This window comes from Harpia harpyja, chromosome Z, assembly GCF_026419915.1.
Source record: "Harpia harpyja isolate bHarHar1 chromosome Z, bHarHar1 primary haplotype, whole genome shotgun sequence".
NCBI lineage: Eukaryota > Metazoa > Chordata > Aves > Accipitriformes > Accipitridae > Harpia > Harpia harpyja.
The window spans coordinates 45,113,071-45,127,185 of NC_068969.1; the positions used below are offsets into that span (position 1 = coordinate 45,113,071).

General features: G+C 42.4%; 1 protein-coding gene across 6 annotated transcripts in view; it reads right to left on the bottom strand.

Moving 5' to 3' along the window:
* The window catches only part of SEMA6A (semaphorin 6A), a 115,599-nt gene that overhangs the window by 18,898 nt on the left and 82,586 nt on the right, over positions 1-14,115 (bottom strand). For 4 of the 6 annotated variants that reach the window (XM_052777346.1, XM_052777345.1, XM_052777343.1 and 1 more), the window contains one exon: positions 7,211-7,375. The exons of the other annotated variants lie outside the window; for them this stretch is intronic. In XM_052777346.1, coding sequence (XP_052633306.1) covers positions 7,211-7,375 — 165 coding nt within the window. The remainder of the gene's footprint in view (positions 1-7,210; positions 7,376-14,115) is intronic. 6 annotated transcript variants of the gene reach the window in all.

The window sequence follows — 14,115 nt, forward strand, 5'->3', positions numbered from 1 at the left end:
TGATTTCTGAAAATTTTAAGTTAGTGCCAGTGCTGAAGTATAGGCATTTCTTTAGGTGGGGCACAGGCAGTTGGTATGTCTTGGAATATACCCTCTCCGTTATTTAGATTTCCTCATCCTTGCCGATCTTTTGCAGTGAAAACTGTTCCTTTCCTTACACTTTCAGAAGGTTACTATGGAAAATCTGTGAGTAAATGAGCTGGGGCTTTTTTACATAAGGTTTGAAAAGAAGACTTAGTCACAGAGAAGACACACTAAATCACTGCCCTGTATTCTAATACAATCCCCAGGTTTGATTAAAATTGGCTTAAGGATGTGGCCCTGTCCGTGGACTTAGTTTCTGTCATCTTTTCTGCATGCCTTGTCTGCTCTGTCTCTTCGCTCTTGTTCTCATAGAAACTCACAAAAAGATAATGAAAACAAGTTTGAAGAAAGTCTGTTGTCAGAAACATCCTTCCAGCATTCTTCTTTCATCAATTTTATGTACAATCTCCATTTTATTAATTAGTATCTAGTTTTCTACTGCCACTGTTTGAACTGGACGATGCAGTCTGAGATGATTACCTGACTCTAGCCCTGGGAGCAGACAGCTCGTACATGCAAGACAGAACAGAGGAGGGATCAGTGTCGTTCCTCTGGACAAGTCTGGTGTGTTCACTTAATCCTGATTGCACAGCCCTCTGGTGTGTATCACAGCATACCAGTGACTCCAGCGTGGTGAGGTCATCAATCTTCTGGCACGTTTGCTAGTTATTAGCCTGGTCTGGTGACACAGGTATCTGGCCATTAAAAACTCTGCTGAGAAATTTGGTCTCATTTAATTGCTAACAACGGCTTTCTGGTATTTATCTGATACGGAGCTAAAATGGTGCTCCACAGCAGGTATGCCATGATTAGTCTCTGAGACATTCAGTTCCTGGACAAGTTGCTCATTAGAGCCATTCTAGACAAATATAGGGTTGTTTCTTTGTTTGTTGGTTTTTAAAAAACGATTTTTTTAGTATTTCACACAAGCAGCTAGTATATGCGACAAATGTAAATAAGGCCCCCCCTTCTAGAAACAGGGATGTTTACAGTAAGCTGATGCTAGTTTACCTAAGAACATTTTAGGAAGAAAATCTATAGGGCTTTGTGTAGCACAGACTCATCCCACCAACCTCTGATTAAATCCTAATGGGAAAAGTAAGTAGGTTTTAATCTAGATGTGGCTCTATAAAAGTTTAAATGGACTTAAGTCCCATGTCATTGTGTCTCATGTAGGTGAAATCTGTTTGTGAAGCACTACAGCTCTGAATAACACCTCTCACTTCAAATCTCAGCCAAATGCTACAGAATCATAGACAGAATCAGGGCAAATTCCCTACTCCCTTTCTCACAGCACTATTTTACTAGACTGTGGGCAAAAGACTTAAAAGTATAGTAAGTGAAGGATCTGGTCTGATTCGATCTTCATTGTTTCCTCAGCACTTGAAACTGTTAGTGAACTGCAAAGTACTTGCAATCTGCTTTATGTCTGAGCATATAATGGATTGAGACAGGGGAAAGTATAGCAATGTTTGCATAGCTTCCTCCCAGGCACACATGCTTTAAGTTTATAGCTCTTCCTGAGCCCCATCCAGGCAGAACTGACTATGGTGCAACTCCTTCTCCCATTAGCCTAACAGGTTTTTTTAGGATCAGTCAGTTTCTTCTAACAGTGCCAGGATGATGACACAGATCAAATACAGAGTATTTGCTTCAGCTTCAAAATCCAAGCTCTCCCCCTCAGACCTGCATACACCAACTCAAAAGATAAGTTTTGATAAATTTTGTGCCACTTTAAATCCTCTTCTGAATATGACAAAATGCCAGCAAGATAATAAAAACTTCTCCCTGCTTCCTCTGATATAAAATGCTTTGAATCTTTTAAATCCTTGCACATATTAGCATATAACAATATTTTTGTGTAAAAACATACTCTGCAAATGTACTTCCTGGTGCAAAACTCAGCCCTCCCATGATGAACACCAGTTGTTTAATTTATGCAAAAAGGAGTCCGAAGCTTTGCTTTGCCACAGATTTTTTTTTTCTCGTTTCATGTCTACTTGTAAAGTATCTTGTTAAATCAGCACTTTACATTCTTTATCATAACTGTACCTGAAGTTTCATATAAAACTGTCTCACTGCAGCAGAATCTGCCTGAACATTTGCAGACTCTCTGGAGACAAGCATTGTCAGCACTTGGCAAATCTTTCAAGTAGCGATAATCACAGTAAAATTTAGTAACACTGCCACTTGTGTACAATATGAAATATCTTCTGGATTCAGGTTTTGAAATGAACAGCCCTTGAGCTCCCCAGTAGCACAGCCCTCTCCAAATACAGGAGTTGACTATTGCTAATGATGTCTAATTCTGTACCAGAGGAAGGGCTGCAGTTATTAATAATATAGATTTTACAGTCTATAAAATAATAGGTGGTACCAGATACTGTATCGATAGGAGCATTCTTGACATCCAAAGACATCAGCAACTCTTAACTCTGTAAACTGTGTCCGCTTCTAATCAGCTTTTTCTACTATAGTTACATGGATATTGACAAAAGGCTTGTTAAGGAAAGGAGATACCACCTCATAATCTTCACTTAATGAGTGCTGAGACAAGTAAGAATACAAACATTAAGCCTGCTAACAGCAACGCTACACTTTCATCATTCAGCGCCCAGCTTGGCCACATCCACCTGAATGCTGCGGAGCAGAAGCTGTAGCAGAACCACGAAATTGTAAGCTGAATTTGCAACTGATTTATCAAAACTGTGATTAAAAGCAGGCTCCAGGCATTTAGGGAGCGAGTGAGAAAACTGAGCAGTTGGCTACATTTGTGCTAATGAACCCAGGACTTGAAAAGCATGAAGCATTTCTGAAGGGAGGCAGGAAGGACAGGAGGCAGCAGAGAAGGGCAGCAGGGTAATAAGGGGCAAGGCCAGCTACTCCTGAAGAAAATCACTTTGTTTTCTTCACGTAGGCCTCTCTATGAGCAGTACGTGCCTACTCCCCCCTTCGTTAGTAGGACGACTACAGAGAGACACAGCGCTATGGCACTACTGGGGTGTAGAGGGTAAAGCCTTGGAGTGCTCCACAGGAGGAGCATCACGACTGCAGAGGAGCCGGGGAGACCAAGTACAATGGCAGCAGGGGGAAGGTTAGACAGTGAGGTTAGGGAAACTGTTTCAACGAAGGTGAGAAACACACAATTAAATTAACACTAAAACACAGCAAGAAAGGAAACAAAACGTAAACATACTCCAGAACATGTTTTTTTTCTTTTTCTTTTTTTTTTTTTTTTTTTTCTGGGGAGGAGACGGAGGAGAAGAGGAAAGAGGGGTGCAGTTTGCCCAATCAGAGCTGATTTTTTTTTTTTTTCCTGTTCTGCAACAGGAAGGGCAGATTCCTTAATGGCCAAAATGAAAATGCCAGTTGAATGGCAACGCATATTCCCACTCTATGGGTTGCACTACACATTTTCATCTTGGCAAGATATGTGATGTAGCTCAGAAACAACAATCCCAGAGTATATTTAGCTACTAAAGCTGTGGCACACAAATGTCACATTCCCATGAGTCAACCCTTTCAAAGAACCCCCTTTTCACGCCCCCACAGATATTCCCCAAGATGCCTGCACTGAATTAAAAGTGAAGCATATGGATAGATGTGACATCATCAAAGCACCCGTGTTACAGAAAAGAAAGCAGCAAGTGAATTCTGTACAATTAGTACAATCAGTAAGAAGCCATTTGTGAGCACAGGAAAAGAAAGAAAACACTGTCCAAAGGATTAGACACAACCAATGACGAACAGCACAAAGCACCTTGCAAAACAAAGAGAAAATGTTAAAAAAAAAGAGAATATTTTTTCTTTGTGAATGTGTGAAAATAAAAGAAATCACAGCAAAAGTGAAAACAAAATCTTGATAAAAGGATAGCAAGCGTAACATTTTCTGATTTAATTTTGTGCAAGAACTCTTTCCTTTGCCCTTTTAAAACAACAAATCAATAGTAATTTTGGAGCCAACCGGCTCTGACTGGGCAAGGCAAGGAGTAACAACACACAAGTAGATGGTAATGGTAACAACCATGCGGTCACCTCTGCCGCCATTGTTTTGATTGCATGTAGACTGCTTCCAGCTTTGTCAATATTCATACTTAGGCACCAATGAATGCATGATATTTAAATGATCCCATCAAGTGCTACTAAGGCTGTTTGGTAACCATCAGTCCCTGGGTAGGGAACTATTGAATGTAAGCCACCTCATCAGTCAGTGAATTGAAGCGAAAATGATTAGAATCCATCAGCTATACATTTATTAATATTTTCACTGCATGCTCTTCTGAAAGCTGCTACTGGCATACAAGATGCTTTTAAGAGCTAGCTTTCCATCTATTAAGCATTGCTTTGCAAAGGATTTGCAAAGTAGGGACCCACACATAACAAATAGTGCCATTAAAATGCATACATGTCTCCGCATTCCTCTGGGTACATAAAGGGCCAGATCTTCCACTATTGGTGGTTTCTGACACCACTCCCCTGTTTGACGCCAGCAGAAGAGCTGGGTTCAAGGATCCCTTCCATCCTTCCTTCCTTCCCTCTTTTTTTTCTTCCTCCTTTCTTTCCTCCCTCCCTTCCTCCCTTCCTTCCTTCCACATCAAATCTGCTTAATGACATCCCCTCCTCTCAGGGTGGAGGAGAGAACAATATCACTTATTTTCAGAAGAGGGAACACTGGATTTTCTAAGAAGTGTCCTCTCACCTCAAGCATTTTAAATACCAGGTGTTACTAACAGACTGGACAGAAAAAGAAAAAAGCCTTATTTTTTGGCTGTCAGCATTATCACTGATTTATTGCTGAGAGGAAAGAGGAGTGCTAGGTAAATCACATGCCATCTTTAGAAGGGCATGCAGGTTTACCTGCCTTCTCTCCTCTACAAACACGATACCCAGAAATCACTTTTTCTGAATTGCCCTTCTACAACTGAAGACCAAGGGCTGACGAATTAAAAAATGACGACGATATCTCAAACTGAGCTTAAGTAGGAATTAGGAATCTGAGCTTTCATCTTCAGCACCCTCAGTCCCTCGCACCCTAAGTTACGGTTTTGAGTTTTGAGTACTGCAGCTGCCTGAAACTTTTCCTCTGCCAAGGCTCAGCAGCCCGCAGGTCTGCAGGGTGCAGAGGAGCCCTGTGCTTAACTCACATGTAAGTCTGATCGGGTTCTAGAAATTCACCTTTTTGCTCTGAAAAAAATTGTTTAAACAGGGGCCACTTCTAAGACCCAGTCGAAGGAAGAAGAGCAAATGGCAGTTTTTCCCTTTTTTATAGGAAAAGCTAATTGCTGGGAGGTGGGAGACAATCTCTGCCTGAGGGAATTCAAATCTTCATATTCCATTTCCTGCCATCAAGCCCAAAAGCCAAGGCTACAAGATTAATGTTTGCCATGGCATCTCAGGAAATTTTACTGCATCTCCTGCCTAATTTGACTGGTCTCCTCAGCTTGAAAAGTGCTTCAGGCTTCATTTCTGCTGGGCCAGCCAGGTGACACCCACTGCCTTCATGGCTAGGAACCGTGAAGGCTCTTTAAGGTCAAACCTGGGGAGTTCAGTGAGAAATCCCGGATATCCCAGGACTGTGGGAGTCACCATGTACTTGGGGCTGTTGTGAATAACAGGCACTGAGTTCACAGTCTGGGTCCAAACGGTCGCCAGCTGTTTGTGCAGCTCTGCTGAAGACTGTTCTGCAATGTTAACGTGCTCATCACCCTCTGCTGAAAGTCTCCACAGCTAATGCAGGGAATTCAAGATTCACTGGGTCAGACGGAGGGGAAGGAATATGATTTAGTAACCGACTAGTTTGGGCAGACAACGCAAAGCAGCAGGTCTGGCATGCCAGTAGCTTCTCCAGGAACAGCTGATGCTTTTGTCTAATGAGTTTTTCATGTAAAATGCATGAACAATAGAGACTGCAATCCACATTTCAATTAATATTTTAAGTGTTTTATATCAAGTATTCATAGCAGAAAGGACTGAAGCTCATGTGTGTTCTTGCCCCTGGTGAGTGCCCTAACCACTCAGCAAGTGAGTTTTGCTCATACCCATCCTCCTTCTGGCCCACTGAGTACTTAATTAGTCCATATAGAGTGAAACATCTTCAACAGAGAAGAGATTGAAAGAAGCAATCTAAGAACACCCTGGAGAAGAATAACAAGGACTCAGATCTCTCCAGGCAGTGGAGCTATTTGAACCTAAGTCCCCTATTTACAAAGGAACCATTTTAACCTCTTTGAGACACAGATTAAAAGGAGCTGGGAGAACGATGGAGGGCCAAGATGGAATGAGGGGGCACCACCACCCTTACATAGGAGAAAAGCTTCTTCTTCTCTAAGTATGTTCAAGCGGCAAATTTAGGCAATTCTCTGCCTAATTCTCTGTATGTATAGCAAGGGGGGACTGGAGGGCAAAGGACAGGGCTGTCACTTGTATTAGACCCAAGTGTGCTTCAGTACAGGTCTGAACACTGTGAAGTGACACCTAAATCCCAACCTTTTGGTGCTTTAAAAATGCAACACAGAATCTTTCTCCACCAGCAGTCACCTTCCCATCTTTTAAAATATGCTAATGACCTCCACAGCCCCCACTCTCAAAGGTATTTGATGCTCAGGTCTCACTGAAGACAGTGGGACTTAGGCCCAGTGGCTAGGACTATTGTCAGTTTTACTTCAATGGTTAAACTAGAGCAGACCTTCAGTATCTCTGTCTGTTGTCGAGAGACGGAAATAACGTGAAATTAGCTGAGATTTGCTGTCCTGCCCTGGGAATTCAGACAAAAAGGCATATAAAAGTGCACCCTTAAGAACAATGGGAAGCCACGGATCTTCCTCTGCCAGATCAACAGGGTAGATCAAGTTTAAAGAGAGCTAAATCCCCACTGTTTGCCTCCTTCCCGTACACATGCACAACACACTCTGCAAAGGCATACACTTCTGTTTGTTTTGTGTGGTTTCCTCAGGCAGTGAATTATCTAGGACTGAGTCTGAGATTGGCTGTTTAGTTTTAGGCTTTACGATAAGCTTTTAATTATAGCACAGGAGTTTCATTACATGTTACTCTGAGCCAGCTGGAAGCAGTTACACTTTAGTCCTCCCCCCCCCGCCACCACAGGACGTCATTTCCAAGGCCTTACCCTTCTTGTCTTGATGATTATGGGATGAAACTGCCACATATGGATCTGTATTTTCAGATGAACCAAGCGGATCCTTCCAATCCAGCATGCGTCCCCTAGCATCATAACCCTGTCGAGCGCGAGAGTCAGAAGTGGTGGTGCTTGGGACTAGGGAACTGGAGTGTCCTGTTTACATTATAAATACAGGTAGGGAAGACAAGTCTCATTAGTCTCTTACCATGCTACCTCTCCACGCTCAGGAATGCATGCACTGTTTTGCTTCCGTGATGGGTGAATGTCTCGTCTTATGCTGAGCAGAGCAATGTTTCAAAAGTCCTTCAAAGCATGGGCCCAAGGAAACAGGGGATTTGAACGTTCCAGATCAGGGTGTTAAGGGGTGCGTGCACGCCTCGGGCTGCCGCTGAGCTGGCAGTTGTGTCCTTTTACTCAACAGAGTTAAATGCGTGTGGAAGAGGGTGAGCACACTTCATCTGAGTCAAGCATCCTTCGGCTGGATTTGGTACACATGCCTGGCTGACACTGAAGTGTCGGCCCATGGTGTCTGGTATTGGTTTAGTTAAAAAGCAATTTTAAAACCCATTTAAAATGGAACAACTTCTAATATGGCCAAAACTGAAGGGGAATGCCAGAAGAGCTACAAAACGGTGACGTCTGTGGCTCTCTGCCCCATGCCCCCAAGGGAATGAAGGACTTGCCCAGCACCGGTGTGCTCGCACTGTGGCATCGCCCTCCGGATGGGCAATGCGCAGGACCTGTCAGCCGCTCGCACCCGCTTGCACCCTTGCCATCGGTCCTGTCTGAGCTGATGGTCCAAAATGGCTCTGAGGTAAGGATGAAACCAAACATCATTTCTGCTCAGAGAGACACTGAAGACAGCACCTTACTATGTGGATCTGCCCAAGAACCCGTGACTCCAGGGACTGCTGGACAAAGGTCTCGCATGCCTTTTTTCCATTACAACTACTCTAGACATTCTTACTCTTGTCCTGAATAAGGCTGATGAGCTCCTCGCCTATCAAATACACCCCAACAAACAGCATGTTCACAGGACATGCCCTGCTGGAAACACCGCACAATTTTAACAGTGGTTTGGCTGGGGAGGACACATGTTTGTAGACTCATACATCCTTTGCAGCTAGATCCTGAGAACTACGTCAGCACCCAAAATGCTTGGACTGCTTGGAGTCTACCGTCTCTGAATGATGGCTCCAACCTGGACTTCCCAGTGGCTCAGGCTGCTCCATGGCTGCCGGGGAGGGAGCACCAAAACTCCATCCACAGCACAACATTTTGACTGCAAAACCGCACACGTCTCTGAAAGTTCCCTTTTGGCACATGCACCAAAATGAATTCTTTTCAGCAGGACTCAAGGAGCTCTGGGCCTCTTAATTTGATGTGGAGTAACTATATTTCCCCTTAGCTATTTTCCTGAAAGAGCCAATCAAAAGAGGGGTTTTTGAAACATGCTCAAACACAAACTAACAGAATCAGATTATCCACAGACAGAATGGCAGATAACGCTTTCTCTTCAGATAACGCCAGACAGACTGACAGCAGCCCTCCTTTCTCCTGCCTCCTTTTAACAGCCCAGCAAATTAATTTTCCTTCCTTAAATGTGAGTCTCGCTTGGAGAGGAGTCCAATCACCAGGCTACAGACTACCCTAGCAGGGACCCTCTCCCCACTCCTTTCCTTGATGTTGTTTCACTGCTCAGAAAAATAATTTGAGACTCGCTGGGGCAGAGATAGAGCAACACAAGGAGACCAAATTTAAAGCCTCACGGAGAGGGCACAGAGCTGGGCAGGCAGAGACTGTGCTTCTGTAGTTTATTTTAAACATTCACTGGATAAGCATAAAACTTTTGGAAGCTGCATCTCAAAAAGGCTGGTTTAAATGGCTTCTAAAGCCATCCAATCCCAGCTCTCAGAAGCACACAGAGAGCTGATTAACCTAGCTCCCCAATTCCACTCCAGCAATCAGCAATAAATGCTGGCCACCAATGCTCCCAAGATTTTCAATGCACCCATGCGCTTTGTTTTATCCAGCCCTTTCACCAGCTTCATGGGGTTGAACTACTGATGAAGTCAGCAAAAAAAGCTGCAACTTCTATTAAGATGCTGCTATGATTTAAAGAAGTCCTGCTGAATATTAATGGTCTTAGAGGAAGAAAATGTCTGTGCTCCTCCATATATTTTTGAGGAGCCCTTTCGATTTACTGCACAGGATTATATATGGCAGCACTTCAGACTGGGTTTTGCATAGGACATTGACACAACTAACTCCTGTAACTGGCATGCTTAGCAGGGAAAATTGGTCAAATTCACAGTGTTCTCACCACAAAGCCAACCCTCAGCTACTACAGCTAATCATTAACACAATTTAGCTCTGGACCTCAGGCTGAAGGCTTATACTGACAATGGCACTGGATTATTTTTTACCTTTCATGATAGGAAGTGTGGTTTCTCCCAGCCATCTTTCTTTAATACATCAAATTAGAGGCTGCATTTTGTTGAAATCAGAGCTTTTAATGTTGCTGTCGCTCAGATAGAAAAGCGAAGCCAAACATTATCCACTTCTAAAAGGTTTCCATAAGCCACAGCACGGCTGGGAGCATTGGTAACACACAGTTAGTTGGATGATGGACTCTCATCCAAACGTACTGCCTGTTCCACAGCAGTCCTCCAGCAGGATGTTTGTTTCCAAAAGGACAGGTAGAGAGGTCCAGCAACTGAAAACACATGCCCTCTTGAAGTAAGAATATGCTGGAGCCTGAACGCATGCACCCCTACACCATTTTAGGCTTGTCAACTCCTGTGCCCATCCCCACGAAATATGAGAAATAATGGGACAGAGAACAGGCCAGAAAATGGAAATTATGAGATTTCCATGTCTTCTTTTCCCTAAGGAATAAACCACAGTGCCAGCATTCATGGGGTTGCAGTCTCCAAGTTAATACCCCATTCAGCAACCACAATAATCTGTACAATATTTGGTCAGCCTACAAATAGTGCTGCACTCAACATAAGAAAGCAATTAGTCATAGCTTGATAAGGAGGTAAAAGAGAAGAAAATCTTGCCAAGTAGCAATCATATTTTATGCCTGTGTTTCATATGCATTTATATGCCCATATCTCTGTCCAGACACTTGCACTTTAGGTGTGCTTAAAGGGGGAATTCTAAGGAAAAGCCATAAGTATGGTTAAAGAAAAACACTTCTTAATACACTAATCTAGAGGAAATATATGCCTAAGGGACACATTTTCTGAAGGAAAAAAAAAAAAGAAAAGATTTCCTGAACCATATGCTGCAAATACATAGAGAACTTCTTCGTAATGGAAAGCTAAGGCTTTGTGAAGATATTAATGTGTACCATATGGTTGTTAGGTAGAGAAGGGTTTCACACAAATGTGAGAAATCAGTCTATTCGCTCTGTTACTAATGTGTTAGTCTAGTACACACTGAGAAACAACCTTCCACACCTAATTGAGATAAACTTTCTTCCACTTGATTTTGAGGAAGCAGGGCAGAAGCAGATTAGAACTTAATAGCCTGTCCCACTTGCGTTAGAGCTGCATTCTGCAAACACTTAGTACTGGGCAGTGGCTGCTCCCGTAAGCAGTATCACTGTGTCCTGTAAGTGCCCAAATAGCCAGTCCTGCTGAGTGAAATTCACCTCTGAGCAGAGTGGCACCACAAATGTATGAGCTAGTTAAGTTTCTCTCATAAACAGAGAAAAGACTGAAGTGGCAGGCAACCCAGTCCTGGACCTCTCACACAAAGACATTATTAAACCTTTACAATCTGGTGTATAGTTTGCAACACGCAGTAGGCCTTTTTTTCCATTACACCATTTTTATGACTCTGACTGTGGAAATAGACTTTGCTGCAATTTAAAGAGGCTTTAGCATATCTGAGATGTGGTCAGTACCTCTATGTTAATATCGGTTAATACCTAAATATCTAAAAAACCGATTCTGCCTTTGTTTTAAAACAAACCATCTGAAAAACTGCAGACACAGTGCTTTTGAAACTTCTTTGTTTAAAGCAAACGTAAAAATCAAAATAGACACACTTTTAAAAGATCTGTTTTAGGTGCTTCCATTATTTGCAAAAACTTTTCATTTGGAGTGCTGTAATCAAGTAACAGAAGGAGAGTAAAAGCACTTAGTGTCTACAGGCATGGATAATGATTCAGAAGGGCTGCACTTCTGAATATAGCTCATTCTGAAGTGCACTTGTAAAATATAAGCAGTTTTTTTCAGGTTTAAAACAAAGACAGGGATTCAATACGTATTTGATAGTTGCTCTAATAAGCACAAGTCATTAGGTTCTCAGAGGTTAAGATGTCTGCACACTATCCTATAACAGCTATAGCAACCTAATTAGACAATTAGAGGGAAAGGCTAAATCAATACAACAGAGGGAGAAAGGACTATGGCTAGGGGGTAAAATAAGGGCCCAATTCACTAAGAATTGATGTTTCCAAAGGTAATTGAAGCCGCTTACAATTTTGCAGAGGAATCCAGCCTAATCTCCTTATTTAAATATGTGGCTCTTGCATCACTTCTCTCTGACCTTCTGCAGCCAGACCTTCAGCCTGCTATCTTCTCCTTGGGTGTCAAAAGGGATGCACTTGAACAGTCACCTGTGTGGACTTTGCACTCTACTTGTTTACAGCCAATCACATGACACTGCCCCAGAAAAGGGAGCCCACCTGCCAAATTCAGGAGGAGGCTGATGCCAAGAATACAAAGATTAAGGGCTTGGTTCTTGTTTCATTCACACTGCTACGGGTCGGCAGTAAGGCTGTTGAAGTGAGCTGATTTATAGTGGAGTAAATCAAGGGAATCAGGCCTTAAAGACTTCTTCTGCAACTGGAGTTTCAGATGCCTTTGGATATATTTAGCCCACCGGATCCAAAAGCACCGTGAGCATTCACTTAGCTGGTATTCTGGTATATCCAAGTGTTCTGAGGTTTAATCTATTATGAAATACCATTTACTTATGCATTTAACTGTACTCAATAACATTAAAACACACCATTTATAAAATTTTCATTTTCTCAAGAAAAAAATGACTCAGAGCAGTCACTACAGTTAGCAAATGTGCATGTTACTGAGACTGGTTTACTACCTCATGCTGGAATTTTTTACGCTCCTCACGTGGAAGATCAACAGAGGTGACTAACACATTTCCTTTCATATTTTGCCATGATAGGTGAAAAGAAAGACTGCCTGCAATAATATCAGAATGGGTATTTTAACTAAACCCATAAAAGGAAGAGACCATGATATCAGGATGTACCTGGGGAGGGTCAGTGAAATCATCTGTGAAAGACAGGGCATGAATGGGAACCAATGTTAATGTTGGGTCAGCATTTCTCCATTGCATCTGGCCATAGGGTCCTACTTTAAGAGTGGGTTAATTCATGGAGTCTGTCTTCGGGCTTGACATGCCTGGACAGTAAAATGGACTCCCTTTTGTTACCTGTACTCCCTGGGACTGCAGCTTTTTTCGCTCTGCTGCTTACTTGAATCACTCTTCTGCTTTCTTGGTCAGATTAAAATATCAGCTTTTGCTAAAGTCCCTGCTAATATGATGGCTGACAGGATCCAGAACCACAGGCCCATAGCTATAACTGTGCAGTCTATGAATGCACTTAGAAGCAGGAACCCTAGAACATTTCTGGCACTTCAGCACTATGCCCAAGGCCATTTTCTTTATCTTTACATTCAGCAGTATGGATTTTATTATTACTGTTCTTTAATTACTGCTCCCTGCATTGGAAATATAGCAATTTTCAAATGAAAGAAAGTACAAGCTGTATATGCACATGAAACCATCAGTCTTCCATACATTATGAAGTCTCAACTTGTCTTTGGTTTTGGAAGTTCCTTTCACTGGTTGTCATTATCATACTTTCAAACAAGTTTCACCTGCACCTTTTCCATTTCCTGGTAATAAAAAACATGGGGAATTTGATTTTATTTTTACAAATGTTGAACAGTGTTACTGTGCCTACAGTTATTTATATTCTGCTGTACTGAGCTGTCATTGGTTCTGTTTTGTACCTACGTATTTTGCAGGCATGAGATGAAAGGATCAATCAAATATTCATTGCAACTGCACGCTAACCTATCTCTTGCTACATTCAGCCAAATGTAAGGTGAATTTGCCCTAGCTCTGATGAACTGCTAGTCCTGTACAGTGTGAAAGCAACTTCACAAGCAAGATCCCATCCCACATGGAAATTTGCCATTGACTTCACTGGGAGCAATACCACACATCCTCTTAGCTTGTGAGTACTTGTCTTTGTTCAGGATGTCTATAAAGAGAAACTATTGCAATCTAAGTCTAGGTTTGAATTTAAAGTGATTATTTATTCTGCAATAATTCCTCATGAAGACACTTATTCTGCACTCCCAAGTACCAGCGTAATCCATTTCCAAATATACAGAACAAAGAGGTGGAAAGTACTGTGAGCACAGATTAACAGCTGCCTCATGGGAAACTGCTACTCTAATGCTCCTTGTCAGCTCAGGTCATTTAATTTGGTATGCAAATCCTTTTTTTTTACAGACCAGGGCTCATTCAGGCACTAAGATACTGCAAGCATGGACAACAAATGACTCACCCTAGAGGTGACAGGAACCTTCAGGAATCGAGGCATAACCCAGTCTCAACTCACATGGGTAACAGGTTAATTTTCCTTATGAGGTATCTTTCTGTAACCCAGGGACAGTTCTGCTCCTTTCCCTAAGGTATCTCTGACTGGCTGCTGTAGCAGTCATGACACCAGCCTGGACGACTCATGAGTGGGATATGAGCTGCTATCTTGTTTTTCCTGGTGAACAGATAAGATGCATCACTGTACCCAAGTGTTCCTTTGTCTGAGTGTTCAGATG